This window comes from Lonchura striata, chromosome 20 (genome assembly GCF_050655825.1).
Source record: "Lonchura striata isolate lonStrDom1 chromosome 20, ASM5065582v1, whole genome shotgun sequence".
NCBI classification, from domain to species: domain Eukaryota; kingdom Metazoa; phylum Chordata; class Aves; order Passeriformes; family Estrildidae; genus Lonchura; species Lonchura striata.
The window spans coordinates 1,560,484-1,587,823 of NC_140722.1; the positions used below are offsets into that span (position 1 = coordinate 1,560,484).

The window sequence follows — 27,340 nt, forward strand, 5'->3', positions numbered from 1 at the left end:
AGGAAGAGATTCTGTAATCTTATATTGTCACTAAAAAGACATATTCATTCATGATCTTTCAATCTCTTCCATTGGCTTCCTCTCTCTCAAGAACTGTAGGGTTTTTTTTTCCTTCCTAATCTCTGCTAGGTCAAGAAGACCAACACTGCTTGGATTTGCTAATCTCATATCCAGAAAATACCACATTCTTCCCTTTAAATTCTAGCTGCAGCTTCAACTAAGAGAGAACTCCAGCTCAATTCCAGGCAGAAATGTGTCAGGATATGCACATGACTCAGGAAACAGCCCCCCAAAATCTGCCCTGCACATGTTTTATAGAGGTTTCTAGTTCTTCTGAATGTACTTCCCACCCTTTGATCGTGGCTGTCAGACTGCTTAAAAAAGGCAGCCTCCTCTTCCAAGGGCTGTGGCACCATGGGCCACATGCTAAACTTCCTTCACCCAGTAAAGGTAAGGAACAGTGCTCCTAGAATTGGGTTTCTGACTGATTTTGGATATTTGCATGTTATTTTTAATCTTGAACAAACATTCCATTGACCAACTCTTCAGAGAAACTGCTACAACATGAATAAAATACAAGTCCTTTCTGACCCATTACTTGCTGATAAAATATTGACAAGATGCCTGCGTGAGTTTCTTCATGCCCCTTATAAAAAACACTGTAATATTAAACCTACGTTGTTTGTTCTAGTTGTTGATTATTTTTCTTCTTCCTTGGAGGCTTCTTCTTCTTTGGCTTGTTGGCATTCTGGTTATTCTGTTTGTTGTTCACACCAAAGTGCCCTGCTGAGATATCGCTCTGGAGTAGGTTAACCAAGAGCGGACTCGTGAGCGTCACATCTTTATTGACAGGAAACACAGGGTTCTGCCCACAGGAAACCTGATTCCCATTGGGAGTTCCACTAAACCCTGTACTGAAAGGCAGCCCATGGCCAGAGAAATGACTCCCTGAAGCATTATTGTTTCCTTGCATTCCTTGCATATGAGAAGGCACCATGTTTGGCTGCTGCACAGGAACCTCAGGTAACATCTGCGTCAAATTCCCATCGTTGTTTGTTGTGGTTGCAGTATCCCCAAGTTGCTGAGAGATGTGAGGACCAGGTCCAGTGGGTCTTAAAACTTGCCCTTGAATTCCCATCACCTGAGAAGGATTCCCATTCACGGGGCCCTGCTGTGCCATCATCTGCCCAGCGAACTGCACCATGTTTCCTTGCATGTTTGGGGTTGGTCCTCTCATCAGTTGAGCTGGCCCCGTCATAACATTGGACTGGTTTTGAGTATTAAAAGGCTGTTTATTTCCTTGCATCTGAGGGGTCATAATCTGCTCCATCATGGAGTTTTGCTGTAGTAAGACCTGGCCCTGAGGTCCCATCATCTGATTGTGTGTGGACATCATCTGCTGTCCCTGCTGGGGAATCATCTGTTTGGGTGGGGTCATCCTCTGGGGAGAGGGACCAAGATTTTGGTTTTGGGGTGTCACCATCATTTGGCCTTGTGGCATGAGCTGAGTTCGAGAAAGTATCATCTGGTTTTGAGGGTTCAGCGATCCCTGAGCCTGAATGTTCACCATCTGTCCTTGAGAGGACACAATTTGCTGATGCATCCCCATAAGTTGGGACTGTGGTCCTTGCTGAGGCTGTCCCTGCATGTTGCCCATGTTAACTTGTGGCACCCCACTAGCACCAGCCTGCTGGTTGTTCATATTTCCATGAAGTCCCATTAGATTGGCCTGCATCATATTTGGTGGGCCATGTGCTGCTTGCATCTGAGTTTGAGGAGGTGCAGATCCTTGGCCACCTTAAGAAAATAAAAAGAAAATACCAGTAAGAGACTAATTGGAGTGGAGCAAGAGTTTTCACACCTTCAAATGTCGAGTACTCCAAAATTGCTTTCCTCCCTTTTCCAATAAACTGGCATATCTCATGTATTTGCAGTCCTGGGATGCAAAGTTTGATTGTTAGTTGTCAAAAGAGAACACCATACATCTCAAAATATACACTTGGACTGCTACTTCCCCTGTATCCCACTGCAGAAGACAGAACAGAAACTTAATTTCAGTTCTTATCTGCATCTAAGTTTGAAAATCTTTCATAATGTCACCTAACTCAGCAGAGTAATTCATAGTCAAAATGAGCTTCAAACCCTGAGGATATTTTATAATGGGATAAAGAATAAATGCACATGGAATATTGATGAAATCGCATCATCAGGGTATCCATAATCCAGCAAAAAAAACTAATAATTTGAGTTGTGAAATGGAGGGAGACATTTGTCAATATTTCATTTTCACACTTTAAGAAGACTTTGGGAATTTTTGAAGGAAGTAATAAATAATCTTTTCAAAGCAGAACAAGACTATTTTGCTCTTCTGCTTCTAAGATAATTATACTATTTTTTTTTTTTCCTGGAGAAGAAATTCCTTTTGTGTTGTATCTTTATTACTCCTTGCCTCCAAATTTCAGTGCTACCTTTCACTCAGTTTCTCAACAGCTGCTTCTGAAGCCCAGACCCACAGTCCTCATCAATAATAGTTGTTAAGAAACATGAGCAGCCTTATGCTTTTCTTTTCCCTATCCAGTACTACACGCAGAGTGCTGTTGCAGCCCCAGCCAGCAGCTCCCTGTTAATGGCACGAGTTTAATGGTTTGGGTTTAATGGCTCCTGTGTGACACGGGAAAAGGCATCATGTGCTACAAATGGAAAATGGAAAAAGCTGAGGAAGGCCCCCCTGCAGTCAGACCTGTGTGCTGCACGTTCTGGCTGGTTGGCAGCTGTGGTGCTCCGCTGTTCCCTGGCGTTCCTGGAGCTGTGGAGGGCACCTGGCCTTGCAGGAAGTTCTGGTTAGCCTGGCCTGCAGGGAACCCCGGGGGGAGCCGCTTGGGCATTCCTGAACATGAGAATTTTCTGATTAGTTAGTACAGAAAATGGGAAGGAAAGAATAGACAAAATCTATAATTGGAGAATATCTTTGAGTCTGTACTATCATACAACAGGTTTAGGCAGAAATTGTTTTTTGCCAATATACAAAATCCACTGAAGACATTTATAGTTCTTACCTGTGCAACAATTCTAACAAATTACTGTGACTAATTTCAAACTATAATTTAAATACAAAACTTACTACCCAGAGAAGGTGAAAAGCCCACATTTGACCTCATATAAATTAGAAATTAATGTGGTTTGTTGCTTTCTGCTCTACTGCATCTCTTAGCACACCCTTAACTTATTCAATGTACACGAACAGAAATAACTGGTATTCTTCTAAGTGATGTGCTCCTCTCACCAGCTCTGACACACCAGGCACACACTCCTTATCAGTGCTGCTGTGTGCACACACTCAAAGGGTCTTTTCATCCCAGAGTGGGCTGAGGAACCCCACAGTTCAATACATCCAGAACTGCTGCTCATTCAAGTAACTCTGCTATTCCTGTTGCAAGAGCAAGGAATACTTTCAGGCTCTTTTGTGGCACAACACCCACACTCTGGCACATCCAAACATCACTGCTGCCCTGGGATGGAGAGAAAAACCTCCCCTCTACCTGCCAGTGTGAGCAGCAGCGTGGATGATTTAAGAGAACCCACTTATTTTTAACTCACTGTCCACACAATGCCTCAGACTTTGAAGCAACCCTGCCCACTGCCCCCTTTATTTTCCTGACCCAGTGCCAGAATGTGACTTCAATTCCTTCTGCAGTTACAGCTTTCTTGCACATCTAATTCTACTTTGTGCTAATTATTTGGTCTTAGGTTGTAATTAATATTTCAAGGTAATCAAGTCTATAGGCCAAACACCAAATATATCTGCAAATACAGAAACAGACTTATTGAAATACCACATCACCGGAACCAGCTTTGGTTCCACTAAACTTTTAGGGATGTTTTGTACATAGAAATGCTTGAACTGAGAATAAAATATAAAGTGTTAGCTTGGCCTATTCCAAATCAGATATAAATTCTGATTTGCTAAATTGGCTGTGTGAAATGCCAAGTGTTTGGATGCATTCATTTACACCAAACCTTTAAATGTAAGGTGGCTTGAAAATGGAAAGATCTGTAATGACAAATTAACATATAAATTGCAGTGAAGAATGAGCATGCATAGAAGTCAGGCAAAAATCTCAGCAGTGGGAGCAACACAGTTTTGCTGAAACCAAGGAATCCTGTATTTTAAAATCACCTGAGGATACAGCTCACAGCAGGATTGGTGATTTAGCAATAAAGTCTAAAATAAGACCAAATAACATATTTTGACAGTTTATTTCTGGAGTGACTTTAAACTCAAAAAAATTGAGGTTTGTTTGTAGTGGGTTTAGTTAGGAAGCAGAACATGGAGATTATACTGGCTAAAGGTCATGACTAAAATTTCTGATGGGGACATATGGCTGGTGAGCCAAGACTGTAGGGAAATGTGACTATAATAATGAATAACTGCTTCCAGATGGAGACAAATAAGATACACCAAGTGTACACTGGCAGATCCCAAGAGAACTTTGAAACACAGAAAATTAATTTGAATTCAAACAAGACCCATGGTAGAAACGGTGAAAACAAGAAGCTTGTCCAGATCAGTAGGCCAAAAAACAGGAATTCCTTACAATGTTTGGACAGATTTTGGATGTACAGCATGAGAATGCAAGACACTAGAATGTACTTATGTGTGTAGTGGACGAAAAATACTGGCCATAAGTACATATAGAAATGGCTTAAGCAAGAACTGCTGCATGGGACCTGACAACAGCCATCCAAGAGGAAGATGAACAAATGAGTGAGCGAAGAGAAGCATGACAAATCTGCATGGAAATACAAAGGACTCAAGGGGAAAAAATCCCCTCAAGGGGAAAAAATCCGCCAAGGACACAAAAGAGATCCTGGGACTGACAGAAGAAATGCTTTCATTATTAGAGAAGAACTTCAGGAGTAGTAAGAAAAAGAATTAAGTGCATTGATCCAAAGAGAAAACTAAAGACAACACAGCCAAATGAGAAATTAAAACACCCCAACATCTTAATTTTAGGATAGGGAATACAACAGCATAGTAACATTAACTCTTTCCTCTTTATAGAGGAAGAAACTGGTGACAAAGACAGGGTGAAGAAGAAACATCCACAGCTTAGAAAGGAAGATGCAAAACAATGCCTCACTTCTGTAATAGAAAATGTAAATGGTGACAGAGAAAGCTGAAGAGAGAAAAAAAGTGTTTTCATTGCACTCGCAAAAAATCCTCCCCTTTCCCCCCAAAAAGAGCAACCCCAAACCTAAACAAAATCCCCACACCATCTCTGAACATCCTAAGCTTGTTTAAAGGCAACAGAAGAGCTGTCAACAGGACAAGTGGCAATAAGTGCAATGCACACAGCAACTCCTCCCTGACGCTTTGGGCATCTCTGTGACACTACAGGACAGAGACAGTGTAGAAACCAAGTGATGTGGATGCTCACTCACCAATACCCACCTCATACTCCACCTGTCTATTGATTCTGTCTCATAAAGGATCTTTTCAGAACTAACAGCAATAGTAGTTCTAGACACTTTATGTTTCTTTTCCTTTTAAAATAAAAGAAGATTTCATACTTCTTACCTCCTAAACCAGGGTGTAAACCTTGTGGACCTTGGTTTTGCTGCTGCATCACCATGAAGTTGGGGGGTACATTCCCCTGTTGCACCATAGGATTACGACTGGGAGAACTGACAGGCTGCTGGAATCCCTGGGGAAGAGTGCTGCTCTGGGGAGGCCTTGGTCCCAGCTGCTGCTGCGTCTGGTTAACGGTGGGAGATGAGGCAGGAGAGCCCTGCTGGAAGGAGGAGGGAGAAGAAGCAGGAGACTTGTTGGTCAGGTGGGGTTGTTGTAGTGGTGTAGGAACCCGTGAGGGCCCTCCCTGAAGGCTTTTCATTTGAGGAGCAGTAAACTGGCCAGGATTGCTCATCTGGGGAAAGTTTGAGTGAGTCTGGGAAGCTTGCTGGCTTCCAAAAGGATATGGAGGTGGAGGATGAGTAGGAGTTTGTACTGTTGCTAGAGATGGTCTTGCTTGAAGCTGCTGCTGCATTTGTCCAGGCAATGGGGCCTTTTTCCAGGCCGGGTTTACTGTCAATGTACCCAGTGCTCCCTGGGTTGGAGGAGGCTGAAGTGCTCCAGAAGGAAGTTGGTTCCAGCCAGGGGGAACTGGAACCTGTGCTGGTGAAGTGAATGAAGGTCGAATACCCTGCTGTGGCTGCTGATGTGGCTGGGGAGGCCGATTCTGCAACTGCTGCTGCTGCTGTAGCTGCTGAAAGTTGGCTGAGTTCATCTGCCTGTTTACAGGAACTGACTGCATAGAATGGAGCTGAGGAACTAAAGATCCAGATTGATGATTTTGTTGCTGCATATTTAGCCCAGATAAGAGTGGGTCCATTGCATCTAATAAAATAGCAAAAAAAATTTTTTTAAGAAACCCTGACTGTAGACAAAACCCATCCCAAAACAACAAAGGCTAAATTGCTTGCTTGCATTTTCTTACTCTGCATATAAGTTCATAGTCCAGAGAGGCCGGGTCTTATCAATCTATATCCTCTAAAACAAAGCACAACAGCCCCACAATGCTACAGACTGATGTGAGCCTTCTACACACTCAGAACTGCAGAATCACAGAGTATCTCAGCTGGAAGGACCACTGAGTCCAAATCCCTGCTCCTGGCAGGATCACCTACAATTAAACTACAGGACAAAGAGCATCATTCAGACACTCCCTGAACTCTGTCAGGCTTGGTGCCATGACCACTTACATGGGGAACCTGTGAAGAATAACCCCCAAACATTCACACCCACCAGACCTCCAATCTTTAACTTACCAGTCTATCTACCCTTCCTGAAAAGAAGGGAAAAAAGAGCACCAGAAATATTCCTGCCTCATTGAATTAATCCTTCTCTTACTTTCACCTAAATGTAAAGCTCAGTCATGACAGTTCAAGTTTAAAAATACAATTGCCATTGCTCAACACATTTGAACAAAATACCAAGCAATCTGGTGACTTATTAGGCACTCAAATTATTTGAAAAAATTTAACAGATTAAGGGGAAAGGGAGCTTTTCACAGAAAAGAGTAGCTCCCAGAAAGTCAGGGAAAATGCTCCAGAACAATTCTGGAGTACTCTCACGAGTACACACTCAAGCTTGTGTGCTGAAGAATCAAAATTTAAGAACGTTTTCAGATCAGTATTATGACTAAATTTTACCACCTGGCTGTGAGGAAGGCCGAGGTGTTCGTGGCTGCAGCTCAGCACTAGCACCACTTGCCACCATAGAGGAGGGCACATTTCCACCCTGGGACATCATGACAGCTGCAGCATTGCTCATTCTTATTAAACCTTAAAAAATAAAAATAGAAATCATCAAGTCTTGCAGTTATATAGAGAATAATTTTAGAATTTTTCTTTTAACAAGAAAAAAATATATTTGTCAGTAAAACATTTCTTTAGACTTTAAGAATTGTTTGTCCAAGATAACCTGAGGATACACCTCTCTGTCTGAAAGCTCAGATTCCCTGGTATCAAACAAACATGTTCAGGTCATGCTGTAGGTCTTTCTTTAACACCAAATTTTAAAAGAGTATAAATGGAAACACTACTGACTCAGGTGATGTCTGTGAGCCTGACCTACGCTGAAAGCACCAAGTGACAAAATTGTATCAAATCTGTACAAGTAACTCAGGCTTTTGCCTGAAACTAGAAAGTAACTGAGGTAATGCAAGAGGAAAAAAAAAATTCAATGTTTCACTTCCACAGGCTGTCATTTTCTAAAATGATTGCTACTGTTGCCCTTTTGATTCTATTGTGGTTATGTTGTTGACCTGCAGAGAGGAAATGAAGGAGCTGATAAGTACTGTGGAGAGTAAAGCCCTTCTTAGAAATGCTTTAGTCTTTGTTAAGGACAAAAATTTCACTACTATTTAATTAGGTTTCTACAAAGCTAGAATGTTCTTTCCATTCCTTCTCCTCAACAGCCACAAATGCATCTTAGATAAACTGACCAAAAATGCTCCTGGCTTAAATGCTTTAAATTCCATTTATTCTGTTTTTAAATTCAATTTATTGTGTCTTTAAATTCCAGTTATTTATTCTGCTTATGATTCAGCTATTTTAATAAATTAGATAGTAGCTTTCTTTGTAATAACTACAAATCTGAGTTTTGTAGTTAAAAATTGTTTATGAATATACAATACTCTAAAATATAATTTAAAAACTACACAATTCCACAAAAATCCCTTATTTATAATCAGATTTCAAATGTTTATCAGAAAATAAGAAGAGAGTAACAATGACAGTGTCCTGTCCTTTCCATAATTCTAAGGGATTTAATCTAAGTCAGTTTATTGTACACTGAATCAAGACTTATGCACGTTTCCATAAAGGGACCCAAGCAAAACACTGTGAAAATCTGTGCATATTTCAAAGTGATTTCACTACACTCAAGTCATCTGCTTCAACAGACTGTATGTAAAAGCTCAAAACAAACCAATTACCCAACAAACCAACAACAAAACCCCAAAGCACCACACCCTCAAAATACCTGAAAACAAACCAATAGGCCCTGCCAAAATCACTCCAATGTTTGTGGGACACAATGCACCTGACAATTCATTTACATAACACAGGACATGGTTTGACAGCACAGAACAAGACCAGACATTAATTTAAATGGCAACTAGAATTCTGCAAACAAGAGTTGCTGTAACCAGTGGAGTTTCATTAGCCCAGCAGTAAATTTATGAGTGGCTGAAGCACCAGGAAGAAGCCAGAGAGGATTTACCTTGTCCTCCCTGCATGGGGAATCCCGTGTCCATGCGCATGGCAGTGCTCGCTCCCAGAGGCCCATTGATCCGCACATCCTGACTCCTGCTCTGGGCTAAAGCCAAGTTGATAGCGCCTTCCCCTAAAGCAAGGCACAGGTTGGGTGAACAGAAGAGACAGAAAAGCAGAACACAGACTTTTAAATTTAAGAGATGCCGAGGAAGGAAGAACAGGCTTCACCACCACTGCGCACTTTAGAAGGACACTTGCACATCACACCACTCTTCTGGATTCCAGTTTTAAGAACAAATGTCATGATAAGCATCACCTGCCCTTAATTTCATCCTGAGGGCGCTCCCAGACAACTGTCCAGAATGGATATGGTAACTGTGAAAGCCACTGAAAACTTGTCTTAAAGAAAGCCTTACATGAAACAACAGGGAAAGAAAATCAGCCAACCTTTTCCTAGTCAACACACAGAAAAAAATTTTCAGGAGGGTTCCTGGTGCCTGAAGCATTTCCAGCTTTCATTTTTATTATTAATAAATGTTATTCTTAAAGAATAAAAGTCCTGAGCTATCTTTTTCACTAAAGCCTAAGTAGTAAATTAAAAGTTTTGCAACGCTAACCAAGTACGCAAAACTGCTTTTTGAGTCTACTTAAATCTGAGCTTTGGAAGCAGATTTGGTGTGAAATACCTTCAATCTGAACTGAGAGAATGCCCAGGTCTCGGAGCTGCTGGTTGTTGTTCTGAGCCAGGATTCGCAGCCGCTCGGCAGCTTCCCGGGGGATGTTGAAGGTGACACGAACACTGTTCCAAGGCTCTATTTTCTGCACTTTTAGCTTGTTGGATTCTTAAAAGAAAAACAATCAAAGTCAGTGCAAAGGCAGTTTTTTAAGCACGTCTGATGAAAGAACTTGGTTAAAAGGCTGAAAAAAATGAAACCGTATTTGGCTTTGAAAGTTGCTGGTGCTTAGTCTCAGGCACAGGAGATTTTTTTTCCCCACACAGGTGTACAGCAACCAATGCTGCCAAACCACATCAGAAATTTTCCAAAAAATTAGCAGTAAAAAAACTACTCAAATTATAACCACTGCAATAGACAACAGAATCACTTGAGAGTATTACTTAAAAATTGAAATATTCCGTGGATAAACAACTTGGAAAATATCTAATAAAACAGATTTCATACAATTACAGGTATTAGCCTTGAGTTGGAAGGGACCTTAAAGTCCATCTCATTCCACCCCCTGACATGGCAGGGACATCTCCCACTGTCCCAGGCTGCTCCAAGTCCTGCCCAACCTGGCCTTGGACACTTCCAGGGATCCAGGGGCAGCCACAGCTGCTCTGGGCACCCTGAGCCAGGGCCTGCCCACCCTCACAGGGAACAATTTCCTCCTAATATCCCATCTAAAATCTAGACTCCTCCATCTTGAGGTCATTCCCCTTTGTCCTGTCTCTCCATCCCTTTTTCAAAGTCCCTCTCCAGCTTTCCTGGAGATGCTTTAAGCACTGGAAAGGGGCTCCAAGGTCTCCCTGGAACCTTCTCTCCTCCAGGTGAGCACCCCCAGCTCTCCTCACCAGTCCCAGAGCAGAGGGGCTCCAGCCCTGTGATACAGTACATTTGTTTGCAAACCAGATGAATGTGGGAAAAACTGACTACAGGAATGAAATGCTTGGAATATTTTGTCTACAAGCAAACATTTCAAATCCACTGCCAAAAAGCATCTCAAAGTCATGCAAAATACTCACTTGCAGGTTTTCTGAACACCTGTTCTACAAATTAGTGTTTCGACATAGATTAGTGGTTTTCAAAGTAACTGTTGAAAGATTGGGCAGTTATGTTGGACACATTATCCAACATGATACCTACCTAAATGATTGCTTCAAAATGCAGTTAAGGATAGTTAAAAATATACTCCCAATATAGCTGTATAAGTTTCCAGTTTCTATCTTTCTGTTCCTCTCAAAACAGAAAGCATCAACCCGAATTTTCATCAGACAGCTCCTCCACTGTAACCTCAGATTTACTGAACACTTGCTAACTTTTGGGTTAGTTAAGAATGCCAACACTCACTCCTATTTAGAAAGCTCTTGTTCACCATTAATTCATCAAGCCCCTTTTGCTGCTTCAGTAATGGAATTATTAAATTCATCCTTATTCCACCTAAAAACCTGTTTTTGGCCAGAAACACGGCAGAAGGAGTTTTCAAATCCCCTTTTGTGGATGTTTGAACAATCCCATATTTTTTGCTATTAATGTCCCAATATTTTACATAGAAAAATTGTAACATCAGTTTCAGTATTTCTATGTATTTGAACCCAAGTTTCTAATTTTTCAAGCACTGCATCTGTCAAGATAACCCCATACTATTTACTAACCCTGCATTCAGGATATCCTGGTTTGCTCTGAATCAGTTTAAATAATTTCGCACATGGATGATTTTCAAATTAACTTGACATTGACTTCTAAAATTTGCTTTCTCAACTGAGGTCTGAATCATGTTTATTAGTCCTGGCATTAATATTTATGACAGACTCAGCATGCAGATGCCTCTATATAACAAAGATGACTACATGCAGTTATAGACTGAATTTATTTAATAACAAAAACTACATAATTGATCTGTGGTATTACACACATCCCTTCACACCAGTAATGGTCTGTTAATTTACATCTCTTTCCAACGGTTTGTAAGACACAGCTCAAAACTGGTATTTCTTCATAGTATTTTTGTCTTATCCCAGCTTTTTTATCTCTCTGAGCAACAGCAAGAACACAACAGACTGATGCTAGCTGACTACGTGGACAAAACTGAAAGAAAGGAATAAAGTGATAAAGAAATTCAGTTTGGTTATTGAGAAGTAATGTGTTATTGTCCTGAAAATGTGTTTGACACTGTTGAAGAAAATCAAGGCTACCTAACTGAGCAGCCATCAGTAATCAACATAGGACTTTTTAAAACATGCTCAGACAGGGGATAAATGTCTTTTTCCAGATCTAAACATGCTGGTAAAAGATGTCCCAAAAAGCCTGTTATCACTGACTTGCCACGGAGCTGTTCCCAGAGCTGGGTGAGCATTCAGGGGTATATCAGGGCATTACCCGTTCCTCAACACAAATCAATCAATCAGGTAGGGTAGGTCAGAACAGGGCATTGATATCACAGGTACTGGAAAGTGGACCATTCTCAGAGGAACTGCAGTAGTTTAAATGGGACAGTTTGGGCAGTAAAACATCTCCTGTGTGAACAAGCCTAATTTCACTTTTGTATAACACAGCCATGTGTCACAGAGGGACATGAAAGATCGTAAAACACACATTCTCTTACTCTGCATAAAAATTCATATTCCAGAGAGGCCAGGTGGAAACAGAAGAGAAATCAATGAATTTGCTAAATAAATCAGTTTTAAACAACAAAACAACTGCAGACACTTGTAGCCTGTATTTCTGAGAATAACAGCTTGCAAATTCGCTAAGAATAACCCCAACAAATATCATTACAAACTAAGTTGCTCAAATGCAATACTATCTATTTTTTGTGCAAGTACCCTGACTACCTAAATAAGCATTTTAAGGACAGCTGGAAAGTGACAAGGAGGTACATTACCCATGTGTAAAAGGCCAGGCACATTCTCCAGTATGGTATCCAGCTTCTGCTCAAAGTCTCTGTCACTTATATTTCCTTTAAAAGCTACAAAGATTGTGGAATCCCCAGCCTCCTGTTTCAGTTCATCTTCCTCCAGTCCTGAATCAAAATCGACCTCTAAATCTTCCATAGCTGAGGAGTACAAGGAGGCATATGTATCTTTTAAGTTAGGTAGATCATCCAAAACCATTGCTTCCAACAATGGGAGCCTGTCAGACGTCAAGGCGGTGCTTGGAAGGGAAAAAGAGAATTATAATACATATAATAATTATTGTGAATAATAATTGTGTAAGGACATTAACAGCTGCTTTCAGTGGTGCATTTGGTCACTGACAGAAAAAGTTACCTGGTGACCCAGTACTGGGCTCTGTGAGACCAACTGTGTGAGGCTGAAAATGGTGGCCATGGCAGTGTCCAGGCTGTTCCTCCACTAGGACAAACAGAAGGGGGTTCCTGGCAGAATTGTGCTGCACGTGACTCCAGAAGTATTCCAGTTGATCTAAAAGACAGACAGGTAGAAAGGAAGGTAGAGGATAAAAAATCAGAGGAAAATGAATTATATTCATTCCTATGTCATAGAGGGGACAAGCAAGCACATGGTACCAATGCTGCAGTGCCTGACTGTCAGGAGACTCAAGCTCACAGCAACAGCTGAATTACAGAATGATAGGAAGAACCACCAAATTTAATTTTAGAGACTGTAGATGCAATAGGTCCAAAGCAGTAGAAAAGCCACAACACATTTTCACCAGGAGAAATGTAGCATTTGAAAAATATCTTACTCACACCCAGCAAAATCTCAGGCATACTCTGCCTACTTTTCTAAAGTTTGTAAAGATTTCGCTGTTTTCAGCTTCCTATGTATGTAACAACCTGAAATCTGCTCCCTCGTCACAGCCCACAACTCCCACCATGCCCCCACCTCACACTCAGATAAGAATGAATTCAGAAAGTCAAGTCCCACACCTGATGGATCTTGCTTAATACAGTGTCTAAATTTTGCAATAAACTTTCACATTATGACATTAATCTAAGCTGTTACAGAATTACAATCTGTGATAAAAGTATCCCTAAACTTACAGTGGACACCACCTATGTTAAGATACACATTTTCCTACTCCATCACGAGGGCAATGGCACTATCCTTTCCAGGTAAGACATCTGCTCTAACACTCAGCACTTTGCAAATACTGCTAAAAGATTCAAACCATCTATAGCAACAGCCAAAAAAAGGACCTGTTCCTGACCACAATTTTCAAAATCAAATCCACTCACCAGCCAGGACTGTCAAGATCTCATAACTCCAAAGCTGTGGGTACTTGGCACAACCCATCCAGAAGGTTTGGCTCAGGACAACATACTCTTGAACAGGATACAAACTGGGGTTTTGGCAGAGGTTCAAGTTCCCAACACAAAACCACAACTTTGAGATGAAACGTGAGCTGCAGATACTGGCCAGAAAATAGCCTTTTCTAATTAAAAAATCTAACAATGTTAGAAAAGCACAGATTCAGCTCTGCACTGTTTACACACTCACACAAGGCTGCTGAAGGGACAATATTCCAAAGGAAAAATCAAGGGCTTGAAGTCCAAATTCCCCATAGCTTTTGGTCAGATCTCTACACATACACTCACTATGCTTACAAAATACTGTGGCTTTTTTCTCCCTGGCAACCCTACCTCACACCAGTCAATCCAACAGCACTAAGGAATAATCCCCTATTTTACATGGAGTTATTCTCTCATCCTGCAGCACCAGCCTTTATCCTCAAATCTCAGATTAAAAACCAAGGGAATTTTGTGTCACAAGCTCTTCTGCAGTCCTGCATCAGAAAATAAATTCAATGTTCCACAGGTACTGATCTATTTTCATAGTGCTTTCACTTATTATTGCCATGGGAACTTTAAAGACAAGCAAAAGAGAAATAAATTTTTAAAATTAATTTCCAGGTGAACACAGAATTAAATCTTTTTTCTTTCCCCTGTTGCTTGGCTTTGTGTCTAAATTACTGTTCTGAGTGTTGGCAGAACATTAAGGCAAACTCCATTAAGGCAAACTCCTCAGTTTCATGTCAGGTGCCCAAACAATGAGAATCAAAATTAATAGAAGTCTGTGAAAAAAATGTTTTAACTGATTTTCACAAAATTCTTGGACAGGTAACTTCCTTACCCAAGCTGGCTTTACACTAATCAGGAGAACAGTCCTTCTCCTTCTGCATTCCTACATCTTTTATTCCACATCCACTGACTCCAGGGAGAGAGGAGCTGAGGGTCCTACACAAATGGCCTTTTTAATGGCCAAACAGCAATTCTGTGCAAGGAATAAGGCAAGCATCCTGTGAAGTATTAGCACTATATTTGTGGAAAATTACACAGAATGTTATTGGTCAGAAAATTATGAGTAAATTTTTAGGGAGAGAAATCTCAGCTCAAAATACAGGCTCCTACATGTTGAAAAGCTACAACTACTTGGAGGTGATGGGGTGTTGCACCTGCAGCAAGAAACATGAGTACACCTGACAATGTCTAACACCAAAGAAATAAGAATTATAAGAATTTATCTACAAGAACACAAACATTTCAGATCTTCTTTTTTTCTTTTTTTCTTTTTTTTTTTTTGAATGGAGCTGTCTGAAGCCTCCATCTTCCCTGTGAAAGAGCAGAAAACTCCCAGATTGCTTAAATCATGGTTTAAAAAAAAAAAATCATTAAAATGCTGCAGCCTAGATTAAATTTCATCAACCTCATCTGAATGTACTAAAATCTGACAGGATTTTTGAAGTTATGGCCCTTTGTAAGCACCACAAAAACTGAGTTTTCTAAATCCCAAGGGACCATAGGCCTTGTTTCACCTGACTCAGAGAATCACAGGACCGTTGGGATATTGTGAGGGAAGGAAACAAACCAAAACCAAGTTTTATATTTTACCTCCCAGATGAGCACATATAGGTACAGCTCCCTTTGCATTTTGCATTTTGTCTTCACATCATGCTCCTCAAGGAAATCTTCTACATTCATGCACCCTTTCCCTCCAAAACACATGAACTTCTGTCTGTTCCTATACTCAGGTATCAGGAGAAAGTGATGATTTGCAAAATTTTCCTTTTAGGCAGTGCACAGCACACCATCCATGTCAGAGCAAATGAATCCAGCTGCCAAAGCATCCTCCAACAAGCTTCACTCATTTGCATTTTTCCTGTAAACATTTTAATTTTAAAAATCCCAGCAACTCCAGTGGCTGGAGCTGAGCTCAGCCTGGAATGGAATGGAATGGAATGGAATGGAATGGAATGGAATGGAATGGAATGGAATGGAATGGAATGGAATGGAATGGAATGGAATGGAATGGAATGGAATGGAATGGAATGGAATGGAATGGAATGGAATGGAATGGAATGGAATGGAATGGAATGGAATGGAATGGAATGGAATGGAATGGAATGGAATGGAATGGAATGGAATGGAATGGAATGGAATGGAATGGAATGGAATGGAATGGAATGGAATGGAATGGAATGGAATGGAATGGAATGGAATGGAATGGAATGGAATGGAATGGAATGGAATGGAATGGAATGGAATGGAATGGAATGGAATGGAATGGAATGGAATGGAATGGAATGGAATGGAATGGAATGGAATGGAATGGAATGGAATGGAATGGAATGGAATGGAATGGAATGGAATGGAATGGAATGGAATGGAATGGAATGGAATGGAATGGAATGGAATGGAATGGAATGGAATGGAATGGAATGGAATGGAATGTTTTTTTTTTTTTTTTTTTTTTTTTTTTTTTTTTTTTTTTTTTTTTTTTTTTTTTTTTTTTTTTTTTTTTTTTTTTTTTTTTTTTTTTTTTTTTTTTTTTTTTTTTTTTTTTTTTTTTTTTTTTTTTTTTTTTTTTTTTTTTTTTTTTTTTTTTTTTTTTTTTTTTTTTTTTTTTTTTTTTTTTTTTTTTTTTTTTTTTTTTTTTTTTTTTTTTTTTTTTTTTTTTTTTTTTTTTTTTTTTTTTTTTTTTTTTTTTTTTTTTTTTTTTTTTTTTTTTTTTTTTTTTTTTTTTTTTTTTTTTTTTTTTTTTTTTTTTTTTTTTTTTTTTTTTTTTTTTTTTTTTTTTTTTTTTTTTTTTTTTTTTTTTTTTTTTTTTTTTTTTTTTTTTTTTTTTTTTTTTTTTTTTTTTTTTTTTTTTTTTTTTTTTTTTTTTTTTTTTTTTTTTTTTTTTTTTTTTTTTTTTTTTTTTTTTTTTTTTTTTTTTTTTTTTTTTTTTTTTTTTTTTTTTTTTTTTTTTTTTTTTTTTTTTTTTTTTTTTTTTTTTTTTTTTTGAATGGAATGGAATGGAATGGAATGGAATGGAATGGAATGGAATGGAATGGAATGGAATGGAATGGAATGGAATGGAATGGAATGGAATGGAATGGAATGGAATGGAATGGAATGGAATGGAATGGAATGGAATGGAATGGAATGGAATGGAATGGAATGGAATGGAATGGAATGGAATGGAATGGAATGGAATGGAATGGAATGGAATGGAATGGAATGGAATGGAATGGAATGGAATCAAAAAAAAAAAAAAAAAAAAAAAAAAAAAAAAAAAAAAAAAAAAAAAAAAAAAAAAAAAAAAAAAAAAAAAAATTTTTTTTTTTTTTTTTTTTTTTTTTTTATGTAGTGTACTTGGTTCAGTTATGCAAAATTTCGGTTTTAACCGTTTTCGCATTTTATCGTGAAACGCTTTCGCGCGCGCGCGCGCGCGCGCGCCGCGCCGCGCGACACACACACACACATTCGTGCGCCGCTTCACCCACTCACATGTGCAAAACAGACTCTTCAGAGGAAGAATTCCCACAGGATACAGGATGCCACGGTTGGAGACCCAGGCTGATGGACAGCTGGGTCACACACACACCATCAGGAACCCCAAGGCATTTTGTCATGCCCTGTGCTGTCCCCACCAGCAGCCTGACAGGCAGCCTGCACAACAAATCCAGCACCACGTGGCTGGGCAAGGCTTGGAAAATCCCATCCAGATCCCAGGACAGATGGGATTAGAGTAAAATCTGAAACAGCCAGTTGTCACTAACCAGAGAGCAGCTGAACATGAGAAAGCTGGCAGACTCTGGAGTACCTGGAAGTGCTGGTCTCTGGAGTGAAAAAAAAACAGCACAAAGGAAAAAAAACCCCAAATGATACCTTGGTAATTTTGCCCCAAGGTTCACTCAACTGATCTAAGCTTATGTCAATTTGTGTCTTAAACAGAACTTGAAATTTCTTGTCTTGCTTTCCCCTATTGCACTACACAGAGCACACAATTAAACCAGGGCTTTGGCTGGCCACCTGTTCCAGGTTTTCTGCCACAATCTATTGATTTACAAGCTTTTTAATGTATTCACAATAAACACTTTCACAACTGATGTCACATCAGAACCTGCACTCTCACAAAACAAATAAAAAGTACTAAAATCATGCTCTACATCTCAACAAGTACTCTGCCACATTGCACAAAAGATTGGGAAGGATGAGAGCAGAAGGAAGGATGGATTGATGCCCTTTGCTAGCAGATGGCACAAGTTGGCAGTAAGCAGGGTCCCCATCTTCACACTGACCATTATTTAAAGCTGCAACAGGGAAGGGAAAGACATGAAGTTACAGCCAAATCCCTTGGGAGAACCAGAATTGAAAGGGAGGAGGAAAAGTCTGGGATAGCAGTAGCAATGTAATTTCTAAAGGATTTAAATTGCATTTGCTGTCACTGAAAAATGGTTTTCAAGTGACTTAATAGAAAAAAATATTAGGAAAAAAGGGTGTCTTGGATAATACACTTTAATGTTTTCTGATTCCTTTGTTTTAGGTGCCAGTGAGAAAAATATGCAGAGATTTTCATTATGGGAGCAGAGGAGATTCAGTATCTCCAGAATAGTCCTGAGAGGAATGGCTTTCTTTTAATCTGTAACATGCACTCACACAGTCTGTGTTTAAAATGTAACACCCATAAACCCTAGAAACTCTGATCACAACATTGTCTCTCCTGGAGATTTGTCAACAGTGTATTATCCTCCTACAACTGTTTCCTTTGTTGCCCAGCATAGTGATCTTAGAGTTTGTTAAACCTGAGCAATGAATAAACCTAGACACCCACATCCATTCTATGATACAAAGATTAAAATAATATGGTTTTGGGGGAAAAAAAACCAAACAACAAGAAACCCAGAAAACAAAAGCCTAACAAAACTTTTAAACAAATTCTAAGCAAGTGTCATATAACAATACAACACAAGGAGATGAAATAAGGCTAAAAATCACAGTTATAATATGAAAGAATACCTAAAAATAAACATGTACTAAAACTGCCTCTTAAACAACTTAGCCAGGGTTCCAGTAATTTCGAACTTCAAACAATGGTGCTAGATGAATGACACCACTAAAGCATCTCAACTGTTCTGCTTGGGAGGAGCAGCCATAAACCTGATAGCAAATACCCTGTATGCCCAATTGGGAAGTCAGCTCTGGAGCCAGCCCAGCTGTGCAAATACAGCAGTGAGGAGAGGCAGGAGAAGAATGTATAAAAACAACAGATATTCAGATACATCACATGCTTATTTTACCTACCAAAACAAATTTCACAAGTTCATTATTGTGCGGTGTGCAAAAGGACTTCAGGTAATTCCAGACTGGCAAACATGGTTAAACAGCAACTCCCAAATATGGAATCCTGAAAGAAAACCATCACATTTCATCAGACAGTGATGGGAAATAAGAGAAATACTGAACATACTGGTGAATAGCTCCATTTTTAATATGCAGTTTTGCACCAAGTCAAATGCTCTCCTAAGCAATGTAAAAAGCACATATTACTATATTCAGCTTCAAAGAGCAAAGTCTGAGCAGCTTGAAAAATCAACCTTTCATGACAGGCAGAAAATTGAATACTTCCTTTAGCTGGAAATGACATTCTGGTCTTCTAAACAGGGCAAGTTTTATCTAGAATAATGTTTTTATTTAAGTCTTGGGGCAAACTCGTCTTGATTAAACTAATGTTCGAACAGAGAAACTGGCACAGCCAGGATGTCCCTCCGCTCATCCTGAGTAGGTGCCCAAACCAGCTCAGGTTAAGCTCATTCCAGAAGCACGTTCCAAGCTCACAGGACCACCTCAGACAGACATTGCTCCTGCAGGTGGCCAACATGTGGAGGTGAATCCATTCCTAGTCCCTGCTCCTGGTCACGGGTTCACCAGGATGCACTCCAGCTCCTGGGATTATAAAAACACAGCAGTAAAGCTAAATGGCTTTGGGACAACAAAACACCGCCCCTCGAATCAACGGGGTTTATAGGCATAGTCCAGGGGTGGTTCTCAAGGAGATTTTCTGCTTACATGCTTGCCTGCTCATCAGTGGGTAAGGGGACTGCCCAAAAACAAACAGGGGAAGCAAAAATAGAAGTACACTCAGAAAGAAAAAGCGGAGATTTGTTGTCTTCTATCTAGACAACAAGAAAAATTGCTTTAAAAGCCAATTGTGCTGTAGCCTAAGCATGTTACACCAAACCAGCAACTGAGAGAGAAGGAGAAGTTTTACATTTAATCACATCATAGAAGCTTTGCAGCACTTTTAATGGTCATCTAACACTTTTCAGCCTCTCGTATCTTCTTGTATTTCTAAGTAATTGTAACTCAAGAAGTCTAGCAACAGGTCAAATACCTGATGGATAAATCACAAGCAATGACCTGTTTCCAGCTAGATGCACCTGCTTAAATACCACCACCAGACACCAAGCTGAGAAGCAAAATCAAAATTTGAAGTAGGAAATTTTAGTATTGTTGTATAAGCCAAAACGAAAAAAGGTTTTCATAGTCTACAGCAGCTACTGCATTAGTTCTACTTTTTCACCCTTTTCATAAAAGGATGTTCCACAGCCTAAAGCTGAGTCCTGTAACAAGCTGGCTGGTTACCTCCAAAGCCAGGCCAAAATTTCACAGGAAAGGCCAGGCCATGGAAATGCTGTTTTTATGGAACTCTCCAAGGTGCAGCAGCCAGTCCCCATTCTGAGGGCCTGTGCCTTATCCCAGCAGGGTGAGGGTAATTTTGGCTGAAGGGTGGGGCAGTGAGGGAAGAAAAATCTTCTGAACTCCTTAGTGCAAGGAACCAAAGGGTTTTTGTTCCTTCAGTTCTCCCTTCTGAGTGTCCCCCACCACAACACCCTACTGCTTCAAAGGACTGGGAAAGACAGGCTACCCTAGCAAGATCCAGTGAGAAACTGAGGATGGTCAGCATGGGCTATGGGAAGAAGGAAGAAAAAGTAACTGCTGCTGTCTCCATTCCCATTGTGCACATGGGATGAGACCAAATTTGGTTAAGGAAAATAAGCAATCAACATTGATTCATTTGCTCCAACTTTCACTATAGTAAGTTATCTGACAAACCTGGACACTGAACACACACCTTAGCAGACCACAAGAAATGACAGAAGCAGCTTTGTGAAGTGTTCCAGCGACAGGAAGAGTTTTGCTTAGAGTTTGTGCTTTCCCAAACACGAAGAAATCAAACCAAGTAAGTCTCCAGCAAGGCAGGCTTTGTTCCCTCACACTGCCATGGAACTGGTCACTGCTCCTCAAACTGGTATGCTGCATTCCCATAGCCCTCAAGCTAAACCACTGAAACCCAAATGTTTCTGACAAGGAGAAAATTACAGCTTGTTATAACACACACGACTGCTTGCAGTGCTATCCTCATGTAGTCTGACAGCAATTTTAATAAAATATCAGTTTGTTAAAGGTTCAAGAAGTTTGTTGAAAGCCCACGACTCATGCCAAGCTGCAATGGACAAGCCTCAGTTGAGCCATTTGGTTTTATTCCAACAGAATTTGACTGCTGAGGTGCTCAGGACTGCTCTAGAAAGCAGGATGATAACTTCAGCAGCTAAGTTAGCCATGTAGAAATTTCCCTTTTCAGCAGCTGAGATATAAACCAAGGCTGCTGCCAGGCACTAGGGAAATAGGAATCAGCAATTCTCTTGGGAGCTGCAGTCCACCCAGCACAATATTTGGTCAATCAATTCCCATTAGCTGAGTTAGTAATTTCCCATGGTAAGGATATTTTCATTTGGAAGAAGCACGCTGTGAATACTGACAGAGCTTTTCAGTACATAACTTTCCACAAGGATCCACCAACGCAACCAGCAAACAAAATGAGATGCTATTTAAAATGAGAAGCATCTTGACTGTATTTGATCTTGCCTTCAAAAGTTATGAAAAATACCTTTTTAAGTTGCAATTTGTGCTCTGTGTTACAACAAGCTTTTTATTTAAACCAGAATTTAACCACTACCAGACCTTTCTGAGCTGACACACCCCACAGGTGGTCCTTGACCACCAAATTCTCACAGGACTTCCTAAACACTAATATAACCAGCCCAGAAATTCATGTGATCATCAGCACTGAACTAAGGTTTGACTGAAAACTGCACCTTTTGAAATATTATTCCTTCTTACATCCAATAAATATCCAGGAAATATCAGGGAAGCTTTTAAAATTCTGGAATCATATAAAGGATAAAAAAAGAATTGAAGCTAAAATAAACAGCTTAAAAGTAATTCTTTAGTAGGAGACAGTATCAAGGAGATTGTTTTCTCTGACCAAAAAACTAATCTTTATATAATAGAAATAGGTAGACCTTTGGTAAAAATCAAGATTATTCTGAGAGTTTTCTGACTGTATAAAAACTTGCAGCTTATTTTGTGCTGCTCTGGGCTTTTAGAAAATTCAAATTTCAAGTGTTATTTATTGTCACTACTGCCATTAAGAACCACGCAAGCATCTTAGGACCTTCTGGTAAAATGTGGATGCAACAGAACTGGAGTGCAATGCATTCTTGCAGGGATGGGAAGAGCACTCCTAAAAAACTCTTCAAAGAAACACTTTGCCATGCACGGCAAGGGGTTGGAATGAGGCAGCCTTTAAGCTCTCCCCCGGCCCAAACCATTCTGGGATTCTGTAAATGCAGACCAGAGGCTTAACTCAGTCTCTGTGAGCACCACACAGAAACCACAATGAAAAACATAATCTTACACCAGCTGTGTGGTCCTGGCAGGTAGTTTGATTTTCAAAACAATAAAAATTATAAAATTAAAATTATTTACATAGAACTTGGAGAATTCAAGAACATGCATCTTTTGGTGGAATGCCCATCCACCAGACCTAAAGGTTGGGGTCGCATATATACAACTGAGCATAAGCAACTTCCTGTCTCCCAAATTATTGGTTTACATAAATTAATTTAGACAAGGTATCATTCATCTCCTGTACTTTTCCATTTTTCATACAAATGAAATCCAAAGCCCTGTGTAGGGTTATGCTTCAAGGCACTCATGCCAGCTGGAGAAGGAAACTGGTCTCACGTCCAAGAAGATGATGGTCCTCATGAGCTGTAGAGTCCCACATGTGTCTCCATCCCGTACCCCAGCTCCCAAACCAACAGCACTGCCACGCGCTGGTTGCCTTTCTTTTTCCCCCACATGCATAAAAAAAGGTTATTTACTGAGTTACAGCCTCAGGAGGGCTCTCACATATACATGACCAATTCAGTACTTATTCCTATTTTTGATTACTACAGCAGCAATTTTTGATGTGCCATTCAGCGTGCAGGTGAGATGCTGTTCCACTGGATGGAAAATGATTTCTCAATTGACTGAGAAAAATCCCCCAGCTTCTGGACCTCTGGAAAACTTCCACTACCAGCCTGCATAATCCAAATCTTAGATTAATTTTAAACTCCAGCAGCATTACTCTAATTAGCATGGGCACAAGACAATCTAAGTTATCTTCATCCTCTTGAGCTAAACCTCCAGCTCTCCATGCAGGAACACGCTGACTCCGTGGCTGAAATGCTCAGTTATCTGCAATTAATGGGTGGCTCCTCCTGAAGAACATCAGAGACCTGCTCCTGAGGGGACAACAGAGTCTGCAACAGTGTCAAGACAAAGCACAAAATATCCACGGCTCTGCTAAAGCAAAGGTGACTTGCTTGTCTGGCTGGTGGAAATGGAGAGACTCACCCAGAGATGGAAAACCTCATCTTCCCTGCTGCCTCAACTTGGTATCACCTGGGGTTATTTCTCCTTCCACTGCTGGTCCTCACCTATTCCCAGCCCTACACATTCTTTCTCATTCCTTCTGGTCCAGCTGGTGCATTAAGGAAAAAGCTGAGGCTTGAATGCAGTTTTTGCAGCACTGAGGGTGAAGTCCTGCTGCTCAGTGCTCTACAACCAGCAGGCCTCCTGTTCCCTCACACTGTCCCTGCACCACAGCTTTGCATTTCTCAAGAGACCACAGGATTTTGAAAGACACCCTCATCATGCCTTCTGCCCTTCAGAGGTTCGCTAGCAACCTATAAAATTTCACCATTCTCAATGCAAACTGTTACAGTCACATTAACTCTTCAATCCCTTCAGCAGCAAATCCTTTGCCACTGCAAATCTAGTAAATGTAGTGAGTGTCTAATTGGGTGGTAACTCCAGCTTCCATCCGAAAGCAATTGCTCTTGTACTAAGAAAATAAAAATATACTGCCACTTTAAGGTTTAGTTATCACACTGAAACATTTAACATCTCCCATAAAAGCAGGAACCTTTGTTGTGCTCAGGCAGCACAAAGAGTGGCATTACAGCTGCTCAGCACAATTTACCTCCACAACCTGTATTTTCAAATATTTAAGCCACTGAAAAATGGAAACACCAACACTTCCAGATGCACAAGGACTTGGAATTCTTATGTCAGAGAAGCATCTACTTTTTTACTAGAAAAATGTTAAATTACTCCATCACCTGGAAGCCTGTTGTAAACAACCAAGTCCTACAAGTCCTCCAAGTCCTACTACAGAAGGACAGGCCTTCCAGAGAAAATGGCTGGAGAGCGCTGCTGAGAGATTTTCAGCCCAAATCCAATGCCTAACAGAAGACCCTTCCTTGGGTTTCAAATACTAAGAAATGTAATTTCTCAACTGAAGATCAGGTATGCGTGCAGCCAGCCCCTCACGTTCGGATCTTTCCTCTCCCAGGAGAGTCCGGACACAGTGTTACTATAAAACATTTCCTCTTGGAGCCAGGTAAGTTTCAGAGGAAGCCACAGGGCTCAGTGGATACTTAGAATCTCTGGCAAACCTCGCCAGGCCCAGACCTGGCCCTTCTGAACACACGCTTCAAAACCTTTGTTTCTCGCTCCACAAGATACCTAGAAAAGCTGGGACCATCTGCTACAACTTGAAAAGAGCTGCCAAATCCAAATCTTGTGGTCATTACACTTGGTAACCTTTATGGAAGGTGCCAGATTTGTTCTTTGTGTTTGTTTCCACACACAGGAAATACTGAAAGGCGCCTTAGCTAAAAATCCAGCCAGAACAACACACAATAATTACAAGACCACCAAGAGGCACGTTCTTCTAAGAGAGGTTTTACTACAATAAAACCTCGTATAAAGGTTTCCCTACAGTTCCCAGTGAGGGGAATGATCAAACATGTGTCTATAAGGAGGCTGAGGGGTTATGGAGAGACAAAGCTCATGAAGCTCCAACCTGTTGCCAGGATGCAGAGCCACAGAAGAGCTCTGTCCTTCCATTCCCCAAAGCAGCGGGAAGGAAGCAGAGCTCTGAGCTTCCTGAGATGGTTTTAAAGTAGCTGGCATTTAGAGAAACGCAGAAATCACACGGCGAGGAGGAGTGGAGAGCCTTTTTCCGACTGGTTTAAGACTCACCGAGGACGCGAACAAAAGCGAAACGTCAACGCGCCCCGGCTGACACGGCACAAAGCCGTCACCGCCCGCATGAGGTCAGGGCAGAGGGACCGGCTCGCGCAGCGGCCGGCCCGCGGGCAGCGCCCGCGCCGGACAGCGCCGCCGGCCCGGCCGCGGTCCCTCCCGGGCCGGCGGGGCCGGGCCGAGCCGCGGCCCGGGAGCGCGGCCGGGCCGAGCGCGGCCGGGCACGGTCGGCTCCGCGCCGGGCGCGGCGGGGCCGCGGGCGGCTCGGCCGCGCGCTGACAGGCTCCGGCCGGGCGCCGCGGCTCCGCCGGCACCGCCGAGACGCCGCCGGCGGCCCGGGCCACCGGCTCCGCTCCGCGCCCCGCCGGGCCCCGCCGCCCCTTCCCCCGCGCCGCGGGCTCGGCCTGCGCCCCGCCCGGGCCGGCCCCGGCCCCGGCCCCGCCGCTGCCGCGTGCCGACCCCCGCCCCGCCCCGCCCTCCCCTCACCTGGACCCGCCGCCGCCGCCGCCGGGGGCGCGCGCGGAGCCGCGGGGGCGCGCGGGGCGGGGGTCGCGCGCGGCCCGGGACTCCAGCGCCGCTCCGCCGCCTGCGCCGCGCACGTGACCCGCGCGCGCCTGCGCCCGAGCGCGCGGGGAGGGGGGGGCACCGCGACCCCCGGGGAGAGCGCGGGACACAGCGGGGACACCGGGACCGGGACACAGCGGGGACACCGGGACCGGGACCGGGACACAGCGGGGACACCGGGACCGGGACACAGCGGGGACACCGGGACCGGGACCGGGACACAGCGGGGACACCGGGACCGGGACACAGCGGGGACACGGGCACCGGGACACAGCGGGGACACCGGCACCGGGACACAGCGGGGACACGGGCACCGGGACACAGCGGGGACACCGGCACCGGGACCGGGACCGGGACCGGGACCGGGACACAGCGGGGACACGGGCACCGGGACACAGCGGGGACACCGGGACCGGGACACAGCGGGGACACCGGGACACAGCGGGGACACCGGGACCGGGACCGGGACACAGCGGGGACACCGGGACTGAGACCGGGACACAGCGGGGACACCGGGACCGGGACACAGCGGGGACACCGGCACCGGGACACAGCGGGGACACCGGGACCGGGACCGGGACACAGCGGGGACACCGGGACACAGCGGGGACACCGGGACCGGGACCGGGACACAGCGGGGACACCGGGACCGGGACACAGCGGGGACACCGGGACCGGGACACAGCGGGGACACCGGGACACAGCGGGGACACCGGGACCGGGACCGGGACCGGGACACAGCAGGGACACCGGGACCGGGACACAGCGGGGACACGGGCACCGCTGCAGGCGGCTGCTTCTGGGAGTGGAGACCAAGTGTCTGCCGGTGAAGCTGAAATAAAAATAATAACTGAGATCTTTATAGGAAATTTCTGGGAAATGCGGTTTTTAATTCAGAAGAGTTTTCATTTGGAATGTTTGACCCCAAAATTTCTGCCTCTTTGAACATCACTGAATGATGCTTTCATTTTACCAATGAGGAGATGGGGAAGAAGCCAGGGAGGGATGTGGCATGGACTCAGCAAAGGCCACAATGCTGAATTTTAATAAAAAGTCCATTGTGATTAATGAACAGGCCCATGCGCCCAAAATCCCCAGGGGACAATCCTAGATCCCTAAAATCCCTAAATCCCCTCAGCACGGAGGCGTTCCACAGCTGAAGGGACCCTCACAGGGCACACAGCCCTTTGGCTTGTCTCTTCCTACATCCTTTATTAATATGAGAAATGATTAACACAAAACCTTTGAAATTCATGCTTTCCTGCCCATCGTTGCTGTGGCAGAAAGCCCTTGCCTGGCACTGGGGAAGAAATGACGCACATGGCAATTCCTATTTCAGGGTAGGAAAACAATCAAAAGTCCTTTATGGGAAAAATAAAGACTTTTGTTCCTACAAATGCACGTGTGATTCAGTAGCTTGAGCAGGTTCAGTGGCCTGAGCAGGGGTTTCAGGAGAGTGAGTGTGTGCAGCTGGAGCTAGCCCTCACAGCCAGCCTTGGCTTCCCGTGGAATACTGCTGGATAAACAATGTGAAAAAGGGATTTTTTTTTAATTTTGTAAAACCTTTTTTATACAACAAACTCACATCTCATCAGGCATTATTGCTTGCAACATAGAG

The 27,340-nt window shown here is 42.5% G+C and overlaps 1 protein-coding gene across 5 annotated transcripts in view; it reads right to left on the reverse strand.

Annotated features, from left to right (window-relative positions):
* The window catches only part of NCOA6 (nuclear receptor coactivator 6), a 44,579-nt gene extending 18,803 nt beyond the window's left edge, over window positions 1–25,776 (reverse strand). For 2 of the 5 annotated variants that reach the window (XM_031506536.3, XM_085557872.1), the window contains exons 1-10: window positions 25,645–25,776; window positions 19,021–19,123; window positions 12,764–12,916; window positions 12,379–12,647; window positions 9,462–9,617; window positions 8,783–8,905; window positions 7,213–7,341; window positions 5,579–6,394; window positions 2,741–2,887; window positions 678–1,797 (exon numbers count right to left, since the gene is read on the reverse strand). In XM_031506536.3, coding sequence (XP_031362396.3) covers window positions 678–1,797; window positions 2,741–2,887; window positions 5,579–6,394; window positions 7,213–7,341; window positions 8,783–8,905; window positions 9,462–9,617; window positions 12,379–12,607 — 2,720 coding nt within the window. In that variant the 5' untranslated portion in view covers window positions 12,608–12,647; window positions 12,764–12,916; window positions 19,021–19,123; window positions 25,645–25,776. Of the gene's footprint in view, window positions 1–677; window positions 1,798–2,740; window positions 2,888–5,578; window positions 6,395–7,212; window positions 7,342–8,782; window positions 8,906–9,461; window positions 9,618–12,378; window positions 12,648–12,763; window positions 12,917–19,020; window positions 19,124–25,155; window positions 25,181–25,644 lie in introns of those variants that run through there. The other 3 variants (XM_085557870.1, XM_085557871.1, XM_031506537.3) reach the window with 3 other exon arrangements.
* Between the last annotated feature and the right edge of the window lie 1,564 nt (window positions 25,777–27,340).